General features: G+C 35.0%; 4 protein-coding genes across 5 annotated transcripts; 1 reads left to right on the top strand and 3 right to left on the bottom strand.

Moving 5' to 3' along the window:
* Positions 1–2657: 2657 nt before the first annotated feature.
* LOC117929362 (aquaporin TIP1-3-like) lies at positions 2658–4383 on the top strand. The gene is made up of 3 exons (XM_034849652.1): positions 2658–2885; positions 2966–3216; positions 3789–4383. The coding sequence occupies exons 1-3, from the start codon at positions 2753–2755 to the stop codon at positions 4158–4160; spliced, it is 756 nt and encodes a 251-aa protein (XP_034705543.1). The 5' UTR covers positions 2658–2752; the 3' UTR covers positions 4161–4383.
* A 2191-nt stretch (positions 4384–6574) lies between these two features.
* LOC117929313 (F-box protein At2g39490-like) lies at positions 6575–8606 on the bottom strand. Its single transcript, XM_034849596.1, has 4 exons — positions 8380–8606; positions 7410–8292; positions 7122–7316; positions 6575–6988 (listed from the first exon to the last, which is right to left on the bottom strand). The coding sequence occupies exons 1-4, from the start codon at positions 8430–8432 to the stop codon at positions 6629–6631; spliced, it is 1491 nt and encodes a 496-aa protein (XP_034705487.1). The 5' UTR covers positions 8433–8606; the 3' UTR covers positions 6575–6628.
* Positions 8607–9442: 836 nt separating this feature from the next.
* On the bottom strand, positions 9443–11329 carry LOC117928885 (F-box protein At2g39490-like). Its single transcript, XM_034848968.1, has 4 exons — positions 11162–11329; positions 10214–11087; positions 9951–10130; positions 9443–9842 (listed from the first exon to the last, which is right to left on the bottom strand). Exons 1-4 carry the CDS (start codon positions 11206–11208, stop codon positions 9528–9530), a joined length of 1416 nt encoding a protein of 471 aa, XP_034704859.1. The 5' UTR covers positions 11209–11329; the 3' UTR covers positions 9443–9527.
* Positions 11330–12010: 681 nt separating this feature from the next.
* On the bottom strand, positions 12011–15237 carry LOC117928883 (F-box protein At2g39490-like). 2 transcript variants are annotated; one of them, XM_034848964.1, is made up of 6 exons: positions 14934–15237; positions 13945–14863; positions 13652–13819; positions 12708–13557; positions 12448–12606; positions 12011–12343 (listed from the first exon to the last, which is right to left on the bottom strand). In XM_034848964.1, exons 1-4 carry the CDS (start codon positions 15038–15040, stop codon positions 13171–13173), a joined length of 1581 nt encoding a protein of 526 aa, XP_034704855.1. In that variant the 5' UTR covers positions 15041–15237; the 3' UTR covers positions 12011–12343; positions 12448–12606; positions 12708–13170. The 2 variants fall into 2 exon arrangements, with proteins under 2 accessions (XP_034704855.1, XP_034704854.1); XM_034848963.1 differs by having other exon boundaries at positions 12011–12606.
* Positions 15238–17114: the final 1877 nt, after the last annotated feature.

Genomic DNA, 17114 nt, shown 5'->3' with positions numbered 1-17114 from the left:
AATAATTACAATTTTAAATTAAATTTGAAATTGTAATTGGTGACTATGACTATCAAATTCAAAACCATAATCACTTATTATGATTTTAAGCTTAAATTTAAAGTTGTCGTTGATGACAATGATTTTGATAATTTAAAAAAAAAATTAAAATCATAATTATTAGCTATAATTTTATGACATGGATACTCATATAGTGGAAACACACTAGATTGAAAATTATATTTTTAACTCTTAAACATTGAAATACTTAAAATGACCCTTATTTTCAAATGGTCCCAAACCCTAACCAATCCCCTTTCCTCCTTCATATGTCACCTTCCTTATGCGACTTTTCACAGATCATGGGGCATTGAGCTAGTATGGGTTCCACATTAGCATTCAAACCTTAAAAGAAAAATACTTAAAATCAAAAGAATCACTATCCCTTATGTGTCATATCCATTGTTATATTCTCTTTCTCCAAATTGACTTCAATTTATAAGTTGTTTTATTTTAGTTTTAACTATCTAATTTTGGCCATTGACCAATGAAAAATACCAAAATCAAATTATTTATTTCATTTTATTCAATTCATTTTCTCAAAAAAAGGGAAAAAAAATTATATCTTAAACAAAGAGGAATCAATTAAAGATTTCACTTATATTAAGAGTCCGTTTTGCAATAATTTTAAATATTTTAAATATTTAAAAAATTAAAAATATTATTTAAAATCACTGTTAAATGTAATTTAATTTTATAAAGAAGAAGAAGTATATTTTAAGTAGTTAGAATAATGTTTAATTGATATTGAAAGGGACAAACCTAATCATGTGAGATGATATAGCGTAGGCTGACTTTGAAAGCATCCAAAAATTGGTCGGTCCGGCTATGAGAAATGACGGCACCCTTTGTCGGCACAACCATACAGTATTTTAATATAAATATGTATTAAGGAAAATGACTTGCTCCCAAGCCTCTTCTCCATTTTTAAATGATTTTTCTAATTTTTTAATTTTTGTCTCTCCCCAATAGTTGGGCTGAGGTCACCTGCCACCAAGACATCTAATCTCCTCCTTTTTTTTTCTTTAAAAAAAAAACTTTTTTTTTAGTGATTATATAAAAATATGATTTATTATTTTATCACAAATATGAAAATTAGGTATTCCTTAGTGGATGAGTTCAAAGGTGGTATTGGATTAAAGAAAGGGTTTGATTAAAGTCGAACTCATTCCATTTTTTTGTTTAATTCATCTCGATCCACATCGTATTATTTTTATAAATATATCTCCATTTCATAACATTTTTATGAACTAGAATAACTCATAAAAATATTTTCGACAATTTTTTTTAAAAAATCTAATATTATAATAATATATAAATTTGTACAATATTTTTATGAAAATAAATCTATATTAATTAAAAATTTGAGACACTCTTTAAGAAAAAATATACATATTTGATTTTAAAATATAATTTTTTTATATTATATGAATTAATACATATTATCTTGAAAAAGAAAAGTAAAATAGATTAGATTATAATTCAGTGTTTTGATATTTATTTGTAAAAAAATTTATATTATATTTTAATATTTATGGTGAAAGAAGTAAGTAATTATATATATACATATTATTTTTTAAATTCTTTTCTTTTTTGAACAATAATTTTAATTTCATAAACAAATTATTTTAATTTATAAAATGAGTAATATAAAAAAAAATTGATATGAAGAATAAATACATAATATCTCACATGTGCTTAGAGGAGACAGAAAGACACGTATGTAGATGTACTTCGACAAAATTATTGAATAAATAACAAAGAATAAAAATTTTTTTTCTCCCATGATTGTGTTAGGAAATGACAATAAATCTAGGACAGACATTTTCATTTTTGATTAGTTTTTTTTTGGACATCTTTAACATTCTTTTATTTTTTTAATTGAAGAATATTGTATAAATTGAATAAGCTTTATTATTATTATTTTCAAATGTATATAAAGCTAAGATAATATCTCCACGTGGAAAATGAATTAATAGATTTTATACCTAAAATCAAGGAGAACAAAATCACCATTTTTACATGGACAATTAAATTCTAATGACTCGGAACTTTGACTATTTTCTAGCCATAAGTCCGTAAAGGGCAAGAATTTTATTTTATTTTTCTCTATCTTTAAAAGCCTCACCTTCTTTCCTGCTACCACCCACACGACCTTACCATGAACCAGACAATTAAATCATAATCAACGGTCCCAATCAACCCGAACTCCCACATGGTCCTTGTGATTAGCGGGGACACGCAAAACCGCATGCGCTCGTAGAGATCCAACTTACCACGCATTTGAATATTCAAAGGTCGGTCCGTCCCCATCAGTCCAAAAACTCGCCGACCTTCTAGCGGCCACGGGTTTTAAGTGGAAGAGCAATAATGCGGTTTAGGGGACCCGCCACGTCAGAAGGTCGGCGATCCGGTTCCCGAAATCGCCGATTTGGCAGGCCCCTTAGACTCCATCACCACCACAAACGTGGCTAATTAACCGACCAATCAGCAATCAGTTCATTAGCTGTAAAGTGACTGTAGTGGCACTCGAGAATATTGTGCCACCGGTAACCGACTGAACCGGTTCCTCAGCCGTTATATTAGGTATATATAAATTGAAGTGTTACTGAGCCACTAAGCCTCCATACAAAGAGGAGAACCAGTGTACAAACCAAGGCCATCCGCAAAGGCCTAGAGCTTGAGGAGGAAGAAGGGCAAGCCTTTAGTAAAAATGCCGATTTACAGAATCGCAATTGGGACGCCGGGGGAGGCCAGCCACCCCGACGCCCTCAAAGCCGCCCTTGCAGAGTTTTTCTCCATGCTCATCTTTGTTTTTGCTGGGGAAGGCTCGGGCATGGCTTTTAGTAAGATTTCAAATTTTTATTTCATTTTTTTAAACTGTGGTTTAAACCATAAATTAATAATGGGTAATGTTTTTTGGCAGACAAGCTGACGGATAGTGGGTCGTCAACACCGGCGGGCCTGGTGGCAGCTGCTCTAGCCCATGGCTTCGCTCTGTTCGTGGCCGTTTCGGTGGGTGCGAACATATCTGGCGGACATGTGAACCCGGCCGTGACGTTTGGAGCCTTTCTTGGCGGACACATAACGTTGTTGAGAGGCCTTTTGTATTGGATTGCCCAGCTCCTGGGATCTGTCGTTGCATGCTTGCTGCTTAAGTTCTCCACCGGTGGATTGGTACGAAAACACACCAATGGAATATTTTCAAAATTTGCAGTTTGATAATTTTTATTTATATTTTTTAAAATATGGAAATTACCAATTTGCTATACGTTAATGGAGGATGGCATTGAAGTTTAACTTGACATACATTATTGTGTGATAGGTAATGGGTAATGATTTAAAATTGAAATGAAAGGAGACAGCTCGAGGAGGAAGGAATAATATTTTTGCTTTGAGAAAGTGTTTTCCAGAGGAGTCTGTTTTGGTTTTTGTATTTTTAAAGTCACTTTTTGGGATAGCGATTCGCTTTTTTCTTTGTCTTGTTGCTCTCCATACAAGGCTTTCCTGTCTCTTCTTGGACTTTCCAGTTCCAAAAGTCAACAAAATGGAATGATTCCATCGATCCAAACATGACCCTCAAGTGGGCCATCCTCGTCAAGGATTACTTTTTAGCCCAGCCCACAGCCCACTATCTCATGGGCTCCTCCCCCCACGCTACTATTGACTATTGATTTGAAATGAATCATCTCTTACAAACTCATACTTGGTGCCTAATTGTACTGAAATTTATGCTTGATTCGATGCAGGAAACTTCTGCATTCTCCCTATCCTCTGGTGTGTCGGTGTGGAACGCCCTGGTTTTTGAGATTGTGATGACCTTCGGCCTGGTTTACACAGTGTATGCCACAGCAGTGGATCCAAAGAAGGGGAACTTGGGCATTATTGCACCTATTGCAATTGGTTTCATAGTTGGTGCCAACATCTTAGCTGGTGGTGCATTTGATGGTGCTTCCATGAACCCAGCAGTGTCATTTGGGCCTGCTGTTGTTAGCTGGTCATGGGCCAACCACTGGGTCTACTGGGCCGGGCCTCTCATCGGTGCCGCCATTGCCGCCATCATCTACGATCACATCTTCATTGACAATACACATGAGCAACTGCCCACCACAGATTATTAGGAGCTTGCTATGAATTTCAGGGGAAAAATAAGGGAATGCAATTAGGAAAGTTGATGGGCTTTTCTTTGGGCTGGTGGGGTTGAGATTTCTTGTACTCTTATTAGGTGTTTGTTGTTGGTGTTTCTTTCTATCTTGTAGGAGTTGTTGAGAGTTTTTCTTGGATGTTTCAGTGGAACTGTCTGGTTTGTTTGCAATCACTTAATTGGGAAGCTTTTATGAATCATTAATGTCCTTGGAACTTAAATAAAAAAAAGGCCATAAAAGAAGACATGGTGGAATGAAGCCATCATTTTAGGGGTTGTGAGCCCATGTCTGAGAGGCTCAAACCCTTCATTGAATCCCAATTTTCTAGCCAGTTCAATGGCAAAGGCAATGTGAAGGACCACACATAAAGTCTTCAGTGGAAGTAAAAAAATAGTGACTGAAAATGACTTTATTATCAGCAAAAAGCCAGTACTATTGACAAAAACTTAGAAGATGTACCATGGCCTCTGCTCTTTCATGTCTGGGAATCTTGATCGTATCTGGCTCCCACTAAATATGATAGCTGGAAAATCTTTTACTTTTAACATGACATGAATAAGGTCTTAACAAACAGTCTCTAAAAGTAAGGTCATTGTTAAATCTTTTCCCATGTGACTTAGTGGCAAATTCTTCCAAATGTTTGAATCGTCACTATCTGGGGTTTGCAATGGCTTCTCTCAAAGTAGAAAATATGCTTGGTGAGTAGTAGATTCATACAGAAGATACTAGCACGATGATACTGTGAAGCTAAGAAGCGGGCGTCAATGCTTTATTTATCTATGGAGCTATAACTATAGTAATTTATTGAATCCAAAAATTTAGTTCTTTCTAAATATTAAATTCTCTCTTATAAGAATTATTTTAATTATTTTTTAATATTAAATTTTCTCTTATCATATTTTTAACCCCCCCTAAAACACTGATTAATTTTTTTATGGAAGTCATCATTACCATTTTATAAAATAAAATATTCAAAGAGTGTGGAGGTTAAGAAGACCATGTCATTGAAAAAAATCATGAGAAAAATATTAATATGGAAATTATAAAAGTAAAAATTTATCTCTTTTGAAGAGAAAATATGGCTTTCCCCATGGTGACACCGGTCTACCTCCCCCTCACCCACGAACAATGGGGGTGTCTGCCTAACCATAGCTTTTGTCTAGCTTTTCTAAGCTTACATGCATCATGGTTGGGATTGGAAACTATACCAATAGTAGCTCAGCATCGGGAATCAATGACTTTTTCAACACCCGTTAATTAATCTTTCAATGAACAAAGTCTTTTTCTTTTTTTTTACTCTTTTCATTTCCTTAGACTTTATACTTATAGATCCTAATATGAATCTAGATTATTAACAAGATCAAAATTTATAGGAACAAAACAAATAAATAGAACAAATAAATGAGAGTAGGTATATATAAGAAAATTTGACTTTCGTTATTCCTTTGTATCCAATATTTTTTACCAACAAATGAGTTATAACATTTCATGTTAGATTGGTGAATTATTGGGCAACCTGGATTTGAACCAGCGTAGACATATTGCTAATGAATTTTCAATCTGTTTCCAGGACCGGAATTATTATCCATGGCCGGAATTATTATCCCTGCCCGATGGGTCTACATCTATCCCTAAATGTCGTTAGGTACTGTTCACTTCCTTGCCATTCTTGTAACCGTCACCTATAATCTGCTTGAGTGGACGAGAAAGAAAGGATTTCTCGAAGCAACCCCCTAGGTTCCAGGCCTAGGAGTAAACTTTCCCGTATGAGCATTTGGTACATGTATTCATCCGTGGAAGATTGGAAGGGTCACCACTACTGAGGACCTCCCCCTAATCTTAGACACTTACCCTATCCTCTCTTTATCCCTAGTGACTTAAAAGATCTTCTTATTCTATACTCTATACTGATAGCCCTTCCGCTTTAGATCTAGGCCAAAAGGCTGAGCTTGTTCGCTTACTATTATATCCTCTATTCACAGGGACTAAAAGGAGGGAATTGGAATTCAAATCTATAGCTCATGGGATTACAGGGTATACTGGATTAGCTGGTGGACTGAGAGCCTTTGTCGAATATCCCCTTTCTTACTCCTCTACTTATCCCATCCCAACTCTATAACCTGACTTGTTAGCTGGTTTGCTTCCTAACCTTATTATGCTAAATACTAGGAAAAAAAAAAGAAATAAGTAATAAAAATAATAGTCAAAATATTTTCACAAAAGAACCAGTGATGTCACTTCCCAAGTGCTTTGAGCCCATCCACTCTTCTCCTGCCATCAACTTTCTTTCTTCTCTTCTTCTTAATCTCACTAAAACCCTCTTCCCACCAAACTTCAATATGAATACAAATGATTATGAAACTGCAAGAGCTTATCACTTTGATCACAATAGTTACATACAAAAAAAACTCCCTTTGATTCTGTGAAGTTAAAGAAGTTTGCATTCACAAATCCATATGGGGATGTTTAAAACATAGCTCATCACTGTACCCTTCTTCCACCTCCACAAACTGATAACAATACTTCTTTTCCTGGAATGGGGGTGGCACGTTTTTACAGTTTCTGTTACTCAACTGGACCTTCACCAGTCTGCACAAACGATTCTCATGTGATTTTGCTATGATTAGTGGCTCCATGGTCGCTACTTCAAGTAAATGCTCGGCCAATGAAATGATCTCCTCCTCCTCATTCATTACTCCTTCCATTTTAATGACTTTAAGATGATCCAATCTTTTATATTCAGCGACTTCATGACTTGAGTGTTTATGACTTATGCTTGGGATGAAGTAGCTTCTAGGATCAATCTGCATATGGGAACAAGAAACCATGTTTTAGAGTCAACAGAGGGGTGTATCAAAGACGAAACTCTGCCTTCATCAGGCTTGTCCGTCATTTAGTTAGAACTTCAAACAAAGCTTGAAGTCCAAAGGAACTCACATTTATGAAGAGTTTCTCCAAGGAAGGACATAGTTTGAGGAAGGTAAGCAGAGCATCAATGTTGTGTTTATCCATGGAGCTATCAATCCACCATAATTCTCTTAATTCACTGAGTTGAAAGGGCCAATGTGCTCTGGATGGGCAGAGTCTTGACACTTCTGGCAGAAAGTGATTCAAGAACTTGATTTGTATATGCTGAATAAAAACCAAACCAATCAAAACCAGTATGGGTTTGGGCTTTTTTGAAACAAGGCAGAAGCATAGAAGTTCAAAATCCATGAAACATACCTCAAAAGTCCATCTACATAGTGTAAGAATTCTAACATTTGTGATGTCTGGTAGAATTTCTGAAGCTTTCAAGTCCGTGTACTTTAAGGGGTCATAGCTGGGGCCTCCTCTAAAATCAAGCATGGCATCTTTCAGGCAGGAAGAAGATTCATATTTAAACCTCGGAAGTAACCCACCATACCGAAATTTCTGAAGGCCAGGAGCCTTAATATGGAGAGACATCAGTTGGAGACAGTTGAAAACTGTCAAGTGGTGGAAGTTATGACCAGTGTGAATAAGCAAAGTTTGTAATCCAGGGCATTCTTTGATTGTCAAGCTTTCAAGAAAGAGACACTTTGAAACCATGGAGGAAACTGCTTCACTGGTAAGACAGGTCACCGATATTAAATGGAGAGTCTTGACAAAGATGTAAGGAGGAAATGAATGTTTGGAAAGAGAAGAAAAGCCTGGCCAGTGAGAATAATTATCGGTCTCGAAATGCCAACCGAACTCCCCTGGAAATTCATCCATTCCCTTAGAGAAATCCAGACGAAGTATCTCATTTGCAACAATGGTAGCTAGGAGGATACTGCCCTGGCCAAAATGAAATTGAAGCCTTCTTGAATTCCTGAACATTTTGAGGTTAGAGTGATATAGCAACCTCCATATTGATAGATGGGGTTCATCAATATGATCAGCAAAGGCAACTGTTGCACTACCAATATCTTCTACACTTCCATATTGCACTACCAGTCTCAGTGCAGTGTTCCAGAGGCCTCTCCATCTGGTTGAAAGGAAACTGGTCTGTACTGCAGATTCAAAAGGGAGAAATGAAATGATGTAGCAGAGTACTTCGTCGGGTAACTTGCTAATTAAATCATTGGTGTTTTCGTCAATCACATCCCTGTTCCATGCACAGATAATCTTAGAGAAATTCAGAATCACCAGAATTTATCACGACAAAATAAAAAGAATACAGTAGATTTATTACTTAGCATTTTCAGTGTCTGAGTCAAAAATCTTCTGGTGTTGCTTCTTCGCCATGTTTGATTCAGCTATGAAACTTCATGGCTTCCATGGTTGTGATTTCAACTATTTAGCAGATAAGCTGTTCATGAATTGGAGGCTAGTGAAAAAGGGGGAAAAAACAAATTCTGAGACGGCAAAGGAGCTTTCCCTTAATGCGGCTCGGAAAAGAGAGCTAGAAATATCATTTGATAGTAGATGAAAACCAAGTCTTCATTTTGTCTTTGGATACATGAGAGCTACCAAAGATTTATTTATTTATTTGTTTTCTACTAATAATTTCTCCTTGTGATTGGTTTCATACGATCCACACAATGAAATTGAGATACTTGTGAGTCAAGAATGACTCCAAGATTGTTTAGAAACAACATTGTATGAAACCGTGACCGGTTGCTTTTATGGAAACTAGAAGCTTGGTATAATGAAGACATCACAATCAATTATGGAAAGATTGATTGATAAGTAGAAGGAGAACGCCATGAAAAATCTTTCCTATAAGTTTAAAGAGTTCTAAAAGAACCAAAAATAATTCTCTCACAAAATTATGAATGAAATTGATATTATTTGTCAATAAATTGATAGGTAAAAAGGGAAACAACTAAAATATCTTGAGTTGAATTCTAAAAATTGAATCCATTATTTCCTAAAATCATGCCTACCTCAAGGTAAAAAAAGGAAACAAGAGAATTTCTAATTTATTGCTTCCTCATAAAATTCAAAAATTAATATATAATAATAAATAAGAAAGGTAATTTAACAATTTTAGAAGATTGCTTTAGATTGCACCAACCAATTTCCTTGATGAGTCAAAAATTGGGTCATCACCAATTTAGAAAACTCCATTCAATCCACGTAATTTGTAACATGTTCTCTTTGACGAATTCTTCTAGATTATGGAACTTATAGAGCATCTTCCTTGGGCCTCCAAGGATTCACCTCAACCTAAATATTGTGAATCAATCCATTGATAGTTTCCTTAAACTTTTTAGTCGTGCCCACATCATGGTTGCTGAGAGAATAGGGGAAAGTGAAGGAATATGTGTATCTTAAAAAGATTAGATTCAACCAAGATAAAATTCACATAATGATTCTGCAAAGCGAAGAAATTGGTATTTACAAATCCATATGAGCATGCCTAGAGCATATCTCACCACTGTATCCTTCTTCCACTTTCACAAACTTGTAAAGAAATTTATTTTCCTGCAGACCGACTTTTACCAATTTGGATAAATGGTTGTCTTGTGATTTTGCTATGACTAATGGCTCCGTAGTCACTACCTCAAGTAAATTCTCTGCCAATGAAATCTGGTCCTCCTCCTTCATCACTCCTTCCAATTTAATGAACTTAAGGTGATTTAATCTTGTATGCTGAGGAACTTCACTTAAGCGTTTGCTTGTGCTCCGGCCGCTGTAGCTTGTAGGATCAATCTGCAAATTGCATAGGCAGGATAGATATAAAGCATTGTGATGAGAAGCAGAATTCAGGGTGCACAACTAGAAAGTTAGAAGTAGAAAATCTAGTCTGAAAGAACTCACACTTATGAAAAGATTTTCCAGAGAAGGACACATCTTGAGGAAGGAGAGCAGAACAATAATGTTATATTTATCCATGGAATTATCAATCCACCATAACTCTTCTAAATTATTGAATGGGGAGAAAGAAAATCTAGTGTGCAGATTGATCTCTTGGTAACCAAACATTTTGATTGGCATATGCTGCATAAAAGACCAAACCAGTCAATACCAGAAGCATACAAGCTGAAAAACCATAAGAGATGAGGAAGTACAAAAAAACATACCTCCTCAAAAGTCCATCTACGTAGAGTAAGAATTTGAACTGTTCTTATGGCTGACACAAGTTCCAAGTAACTCAAGGGATCAGAGGCTGGGCCTCCTTCAAAGTCGAGCATGGCATCTTTCAGGCATAAAGAAGATGCACAAATAAACCTCGGAAAGAGCCCACGAAATCGAAATTTATCAAGTTTAGAAGCATTAATGCGGAGAAACTTCAGATGGAGACAATTAAAAATCATCAAGTGCGAAAAGCGATCAGAGGCATCAATGTGTAAGGAATGTAATCCAGGGCACCCTTTGATTATCAAGTTTTCAAGAGACTGGAATTTTGAAATTGTAGAGGAAACTGCCTCACTAGTAAGATTAGTCACTGATATTAAATGGAGAGTCCTGATCATGTTAGAAGGAGAGACTGATGTTAATGAAGGATGTGTGAAAACAGAAGTAGACCACCGGATGTAAGTCTTCAAGTGCCCACCAATCTCACTTGGAGATTCATCCCTTTCTGTGTGGAAATCCAGATGAAGTGCCTCATTAGGCACAATGGTGGCTATGAGGAAACTACACTGGCCAAAGTTAAATCGAAGCCCCCTACAGTTCTTTAGCGGTACCAGTTCAGATTCGAATTCATACCTCCTTGTTGATAGACCAAGTTGATGTGCATCATCAAGGAGGCAACAAATTTCCCCACAAATTTCTTCCACAGACCCATCTTTCTGTGTGGTTTGGAGTGCTTTTTTCCAAAGGCCTCTCCATCTGGTTGAGAGGAGACTGGCTCTCACTGCACATCCGAAAGGGAGTGAGGAAATGATGTGGCCCAGAATATCATCAGGTAAGGCACTAATTAAATCATCCGACGTTTTTTCTTCAATTGCATCCCTGTTCCAGAAGAGGGATTCAGAATGATCAGAATTCATCAATGAGAAAGAAAAATAGCAGAGTAGATTTATTACCCTTTCGAATTTGCAACTTTGGGGATCGAAATTGTTTCTTCCGCCATGCTGCTGTTGTTGTTTCTTCACTTTATTCTGGTTCTTCTTCCCTATGTTGGACTCACCTCTTTCAGGGACTATGGATGAGACTAAACGGCTTCTATGGGTGGAAGTTCTGCTAATCTGCTGAGAAACTCACCTTGATAATAAAATCTTTATCAAACCTAAGAAGCAAGAAATATGATTTGACATGGTCAATGAATGCCAAAGTCCTTGCGATGACGTCATTGGTGTTGAAAATTGATGCTCAACCAATCTTACTAGTGTGAATGGGTTGAAATCTTTTGGTATGGACTGTATACTTTTTGCTAGTTTTATTTTCATCATTCATAAAGAACCTACGTACTTATTAGTTCAATAATCTACTGTACGTGCACACAAGAAAGTTCCATCTGCAAAAGAGGTGACATTGGTGCTGGAAGCAGGTGGTAATACATTTGCTCTTCTGAGTAATTTCAGTATGTAGATTTGCAGCTTAGTTTTCTCCATTTGTAAGTCCAAGTTAAAAGGGGTGTCGAGATTTCCAAGGATACATTTTGACATCCAAAGAAAACCGACATTTGCCTGATCAGATACATTTTGTCTGTTTCATCCCCAAGGGACATTAAAAGATATGGATGGAAGCTTGGAAATGAAGAAAGAAAGTTTGATTTTTTCTATTGTAAGATTCCAATTTTTCTATTGCTGAAGTTTTCTGTTTGTCAGTTTGGAAGGCAGCTTTCCCTTGTTCAAAGCTATTGTTCACTTCTGGATTGGGAATGAAGTTGGGAAAAGAAAAAGCCCATTTGAGAACATTTGAAATAAAGATTGTTTGCTAAGGAGTTTGCTTTCATATATCTATATGAGCATGTTTAAAACATAGCTCACTACTACATTCTTCTACTTCCACAAACTTATAACAGTGTCGCCTTTTCTGATCCTTAGGGACCTCTGCCAATCTGCATATCCGACTCTCATGTGATTTTGCTATGATTAATGGTTCCACACTCACTAGCTCAAGCATATGCTCTATCAATGGAATCTTGTCCTCTTCATTCATTGCTCCCTCCAATTTAACAACTTTAAGATGATGCAATCTTTTAAATCCAGCTACTTCACTTGGCATTCACTTCTGCTTGGGGTGCCATAGCTTCTAGGATCAATCTGAAAATTTCATTGGCAGGACACACAGAATTATGATCAGAATCAGTGATTAGGGTGGTCAATGAGGAAGTTAGCCAAGAAAAATGTGTTAGAAAGACAGTCACAGTTATGAATAGTTTCTCCAAGGAAGGACATAATTTCAGGAAGGAAAGCTGAGCATAAATGTCGTATTTGTCCAGGGAGTTATCAATCCACCATAACTCTTTTAATTCATGGAATAGAAAGGTTGAAGGTCTTGTGGACAGCCTTGGTCCAATCGCTGCCTGCAACAAGTAATTCAGAAACAAGATTTTCATGTGGAATAAAAAACCGAAACAATCAAAACTAGGGTGCACTTAGGTTTTGTGTAACTACTGAAACATACATCAAAAGGACTCCATCCACTCAGTGTAAGAATTCGAACATGTGTTATGGATGATGATACTGAATCCAGGTCCATGTACTGAAAGACACACTAGCTTGGGTCCCCTCTAAAGTCAAGCATGGCATCTGCTTTTCAGCTTTTGTAGTATCAGAATCATACATATTCCTTCTGTGTTGATTTTTCTTCTTGTTTCCGTTCTTCCTCGTGCTGGTCTTAGCTCTTTTACTAATAAGATGAAACTGCACGTCTTCCAGGGTTGTGACTTCCACCATTTAGTACATATGCTGCTCATGTATTGGAGGGTAGTGAAAAAGGGAAAGAAAAACAAATTCTGAGACTGCAAAGGTAACATGGCTCAAAATTATGGGAGCAAGAAACATCGTTTGACATTTGATAAATATAACCAAAATGTTGCACTGAAATTGGTTTCTAACACAAGAATAGTTTGGGACAAAAGATGCATTTACAAGTCAGCATGAGCATGTTTGGAACATAGCTTGCCACTCTCCTCTTCATTTACTTCCACAAACATGTAGCGTTTCATCCCTTCCTGCAATAAGGGAGACTCTGTTTTTCCATCCCTATATAATTCCAACATCTGATCTCCACATGATTGCCACAGCTGAGACAAAGATACCTCCTCCAATTTCCATATCTGGTTCTCATTTGATTTTGCTATGATCTTCGTCCTCTTAGTGGCCACATCAAGTAAACGAGCAGCCAGCAACATCATGTCACATGCTTTCATTACGCCCCCCAACTGAACAACTTCAAGAAAATGTAATCTTTTGCAATCAAAATCTTGAATTGAGTATCTTGCTCTCGGGCTGCTGTAACTTGTGGGGTCAATCTGCAAATTTTATTGGAAGGATTCAAGATGTTGTAATGGTTAGAGAAATGATCAGTGCTAATGTCAAATGCTGTAATGTTTGAAAGAAACTCACGTTAATGTATAGTTTTTGCAACGAAGGACATTTTTTCAGGAAGGAGATGAGAGCATCAATGCTGTGTTTGTCTACTGCATTGTCGATCCACTGTAACTCTTCTAATCTATAGAACTCAAAGGTTGGATCTCTTAGCCAGGTTGGTCTTGGCCGCTGTCTGATCACTTCCTGCAGCAAGTAATACCGGGCAAAAAAAAATAAAATTGAATATGATGAATAAAAGACTACACCAGTCAGTACCAGAAGCATAGGAATTGGGAATCAGAAGATAAGCGGGAGTACAAAAAACATACCTCAAAAGTCCACCTGCATAGAGTAAGAATTCGAACACTTCTAATGGCTGATATAAGTGAGTCCCAATGCATGTCTGTAAAATAATCATAGCCTGGGCCTCCTCTAAAATCAAGCATGGCATCTTCCATGTCTGGGAAATATCGATGGCCAAAATATCGATGGCCAAAATATCCACAAGTAAAGCTCGGAAGGAGCCCACGAAACCGAAATTTGTTAATTTCACTACGTGTAAAATGAAGGGACTTCAGTTGGAGACAGTTCCAAATCGTCAAGTGTGAAAAGTAAGAACAGGCATCAACACGTAAAGAATGTAATCCATGGCACTCTTTGATTATCAAGCTTTCAAGAAAATGAAATTTTGAGAGTACGGAAGAAACTGCCTCACTAGTAAGATTAGTCACTGCTATTAAATGGAGAGCCCTGATAGAGTTGGAAGGGGAAGCTGTTGAAATGTACGGATAATAATGTATGTACCGCCAGGCCCAACTGGGAAAATATTTAGCCTTCAAAGGCAAATCAAAATCAATGGGAGACTTATACTTCTTAGAGTAGAAATCCAGATGAAGAGTCCCATTAGACAAAATGGTAGCTAGGAGGAAACTAGAATGCCCAAAATTAAAACGAAGCCTCCTAGAATGTTTTTTCAGATCAAGGATAGAGCTGAATTCTTGACCCCTAGTTAACAGACCAAGTTCATGAGCATCGTCAACGAAGTAGCCAATTTCCCGGCTAATTTCATCCACAGTTCCATCTTTCTCTGGGGTTTCAAGTCCTGCTTTCCAAAGGCCTCTCCATCTAGTTGAGAGGAAACCGGTTCTCACCGCATCTCTCAAAGGGAGTAAGGAAATGATGCGTTTAAGCAGGTCATCCGGTAACATGCTAATTAAATCATTTGCAGCTCTTTCTTCAATTGCATCCCTGTTCCATCCTCAAGATAAATTCAGAATTCATGGATGGTAAAACAAAAATAGCAGATTAGATTTATTACCTTTTTGCATTTGAAGTTTGGGGATCAAAATTGTTTCTTCTTCTGTCATGCCCTGGATCATGCTTCTCTTGTTGTTTCTTCGTTTTATTTCGAAGCTTCTTCCCCATGTTGGGTTCGCCTCTTTCAGGGAGCTATGGATGAAACTGCAGCAACTCCTATGGAGAAACTTCAAGTATTTTAATATATGGATAATATGTTTATGCAGAAGTTTCAATGAGGTTTCCCCTTAATATTAAAATATTAATGGAAATTAGGAAAGCAAGGCTTATATTTGACGTTATTATTGAAGAACAAGTCCTCATAGTTAGGTCATGGGTGTCGAATATTGAGATGCATTCTCCCTGATCAATCCCCAAAGGGGAAAATTCTAGGTACCTCTTCGGTACCTACCAAAAAAGTTTTCCAAGCCATTGGAGGTACAAGATTACATTTTGGCCATCCATTTTAAATTTGAAATAAAAATTCCACTTAATCGATTAAGAGAAGAACCGGTTGTGACCTTCTTTTTTCCTCCATTCTGAACAATTTTGGGTTTAAATAAAATAAATATTAGATAAAAGTAGAATTAGAAAAAAATAAAAATAAAAATGATATAAAATTTAAAAACATATTCATTAAAAAAAAATCATCATATATCATAATTATATTATTTTATTTTTAACAAATTATTAAACATTTAAATTCAACATAAAAATAAATATGGTAATATTTTAATATGAAATGAGTATTTTCATTAAAATTCAACATTTTGATAATCATATGTAAAGCTTGGGTAATTAGATCGTCCTATTTTTTTTTTCTGTACTCTCCAAATTTTACATTTTTTGAATTTAAGGTTTTTAAAGTTAAATTACAATAAAATAAATTACTAATACTCTTTAAGTTACTAATGATAGTATTTTCGAAAATAAATTTGTAATTTCAAAAATTTTTAAACTAAAAATCAATATGAAAAATGTGATGAAAGTACCAAACATGTATTTATTACATTTTTCGTACCGTTCTCATATTTTTTGTACTCTAAATTATTTATATTTTTAAAATTTCAGATTTACTTTTTAACTTGAAATAACAATAACATGGTTTAATAATATTATTTTGAGTTATTATTAATAGAATTGTTAAAAAAAAAAAATTAAAAAAATTTTAAATAGGAAATAATGTAAATTATCCTAAAAAAATTAGAAAATTAAAACACTAAAAAATTAGAGAGAATATGAAAAATGTGAGAAAAGGTACGAAGATTATGAGAAATCCTCACATTCTTCATACATTACCTCACATTCTCCGTATCCTGAAATTTAACAATTTTTCGATTTTTTTCAATTTTCTTTCACTTAAAAATACAAATAATATTGTTTATTGATACTAATCAAGCTTAGAAATGATGAAAATTATTTTGAAGAAAATTTAAAAATTAAAACATTAAGTAATTGTAGAAGGTACGAATAATGTGATGAATAGTACAAAGAATGTGAGGAATCCTAAATTACATTTTTCGTACCGTTCTCATATTTTTTGTACCCTAAATTATTTATATTTTTAAAATTTCAGATTTACTTTTTAACTTGAAATAACAATAACATGTTTTAATAATATTATTTTGAGTTATTATTAATAGAATTGTTAAAAAAAAAAAAAGAATTAAAAAAATTTTAAATAGGAAATAATGTAAATTATCCTAAAAAAATTAGAAAATTAAAACACTAAAAAATTAGAGAGAATATGAAAAATGTGAGAAAAGGTATGAAGATTATGAGAAATCCTCACATTCTTCATACCTTACCTCACATTCTCCGTATCCTGAAATTTAACAATTTTTCGATTTTTTTTCAATTTTCTTTCATTTAAAAATACAAATAATATTGTTTATTGATACTAATCAAGCTTAGAAATGATGAAAATTATTTTTAAGAAAATTTAAAAATTAAAACACTAATTGTAGAAGGTACGAATAATATGATGAATAGTACAAAGAATGTGAGGAATCCTAAATTACATTTTTCGTACCGTTCTCATATTTTTTGTACCCTAAATTATTTATATTTTTAAAATTTCAGATTTACTTTTTAACTTGAAATAACAATAGCATGGTTTAATAATATTATTTTGAGTTATTATTAATAGAATTGTTTAAAAAAAAATTAAAAAAATTTTAAATAGGAAATAATGTAAATTATC

The sequence above is a fragment of the Vitis riparia genome, chromosome 13 (genome assembly GCF_004353265.1).
Source record: "Vitis riparia cultivar Riparia Gloire de Montpellier isolate 1030 chromosome 13, EGFV_Vit.rip_1.0, whole genome shotgun sequence".
In the NCBI taxonomy this organism is placed as follows: Eukaryota; Viridiplantae; Streptophyta; class Magnoliopsida; order Vitales; family Vitaceae; genus Vitis; species Vitis riparia.
Note: the sequence above shows the minus strand (reverse complement) of the source record. Positions and strands in the feature narration are given on the sequence as shown.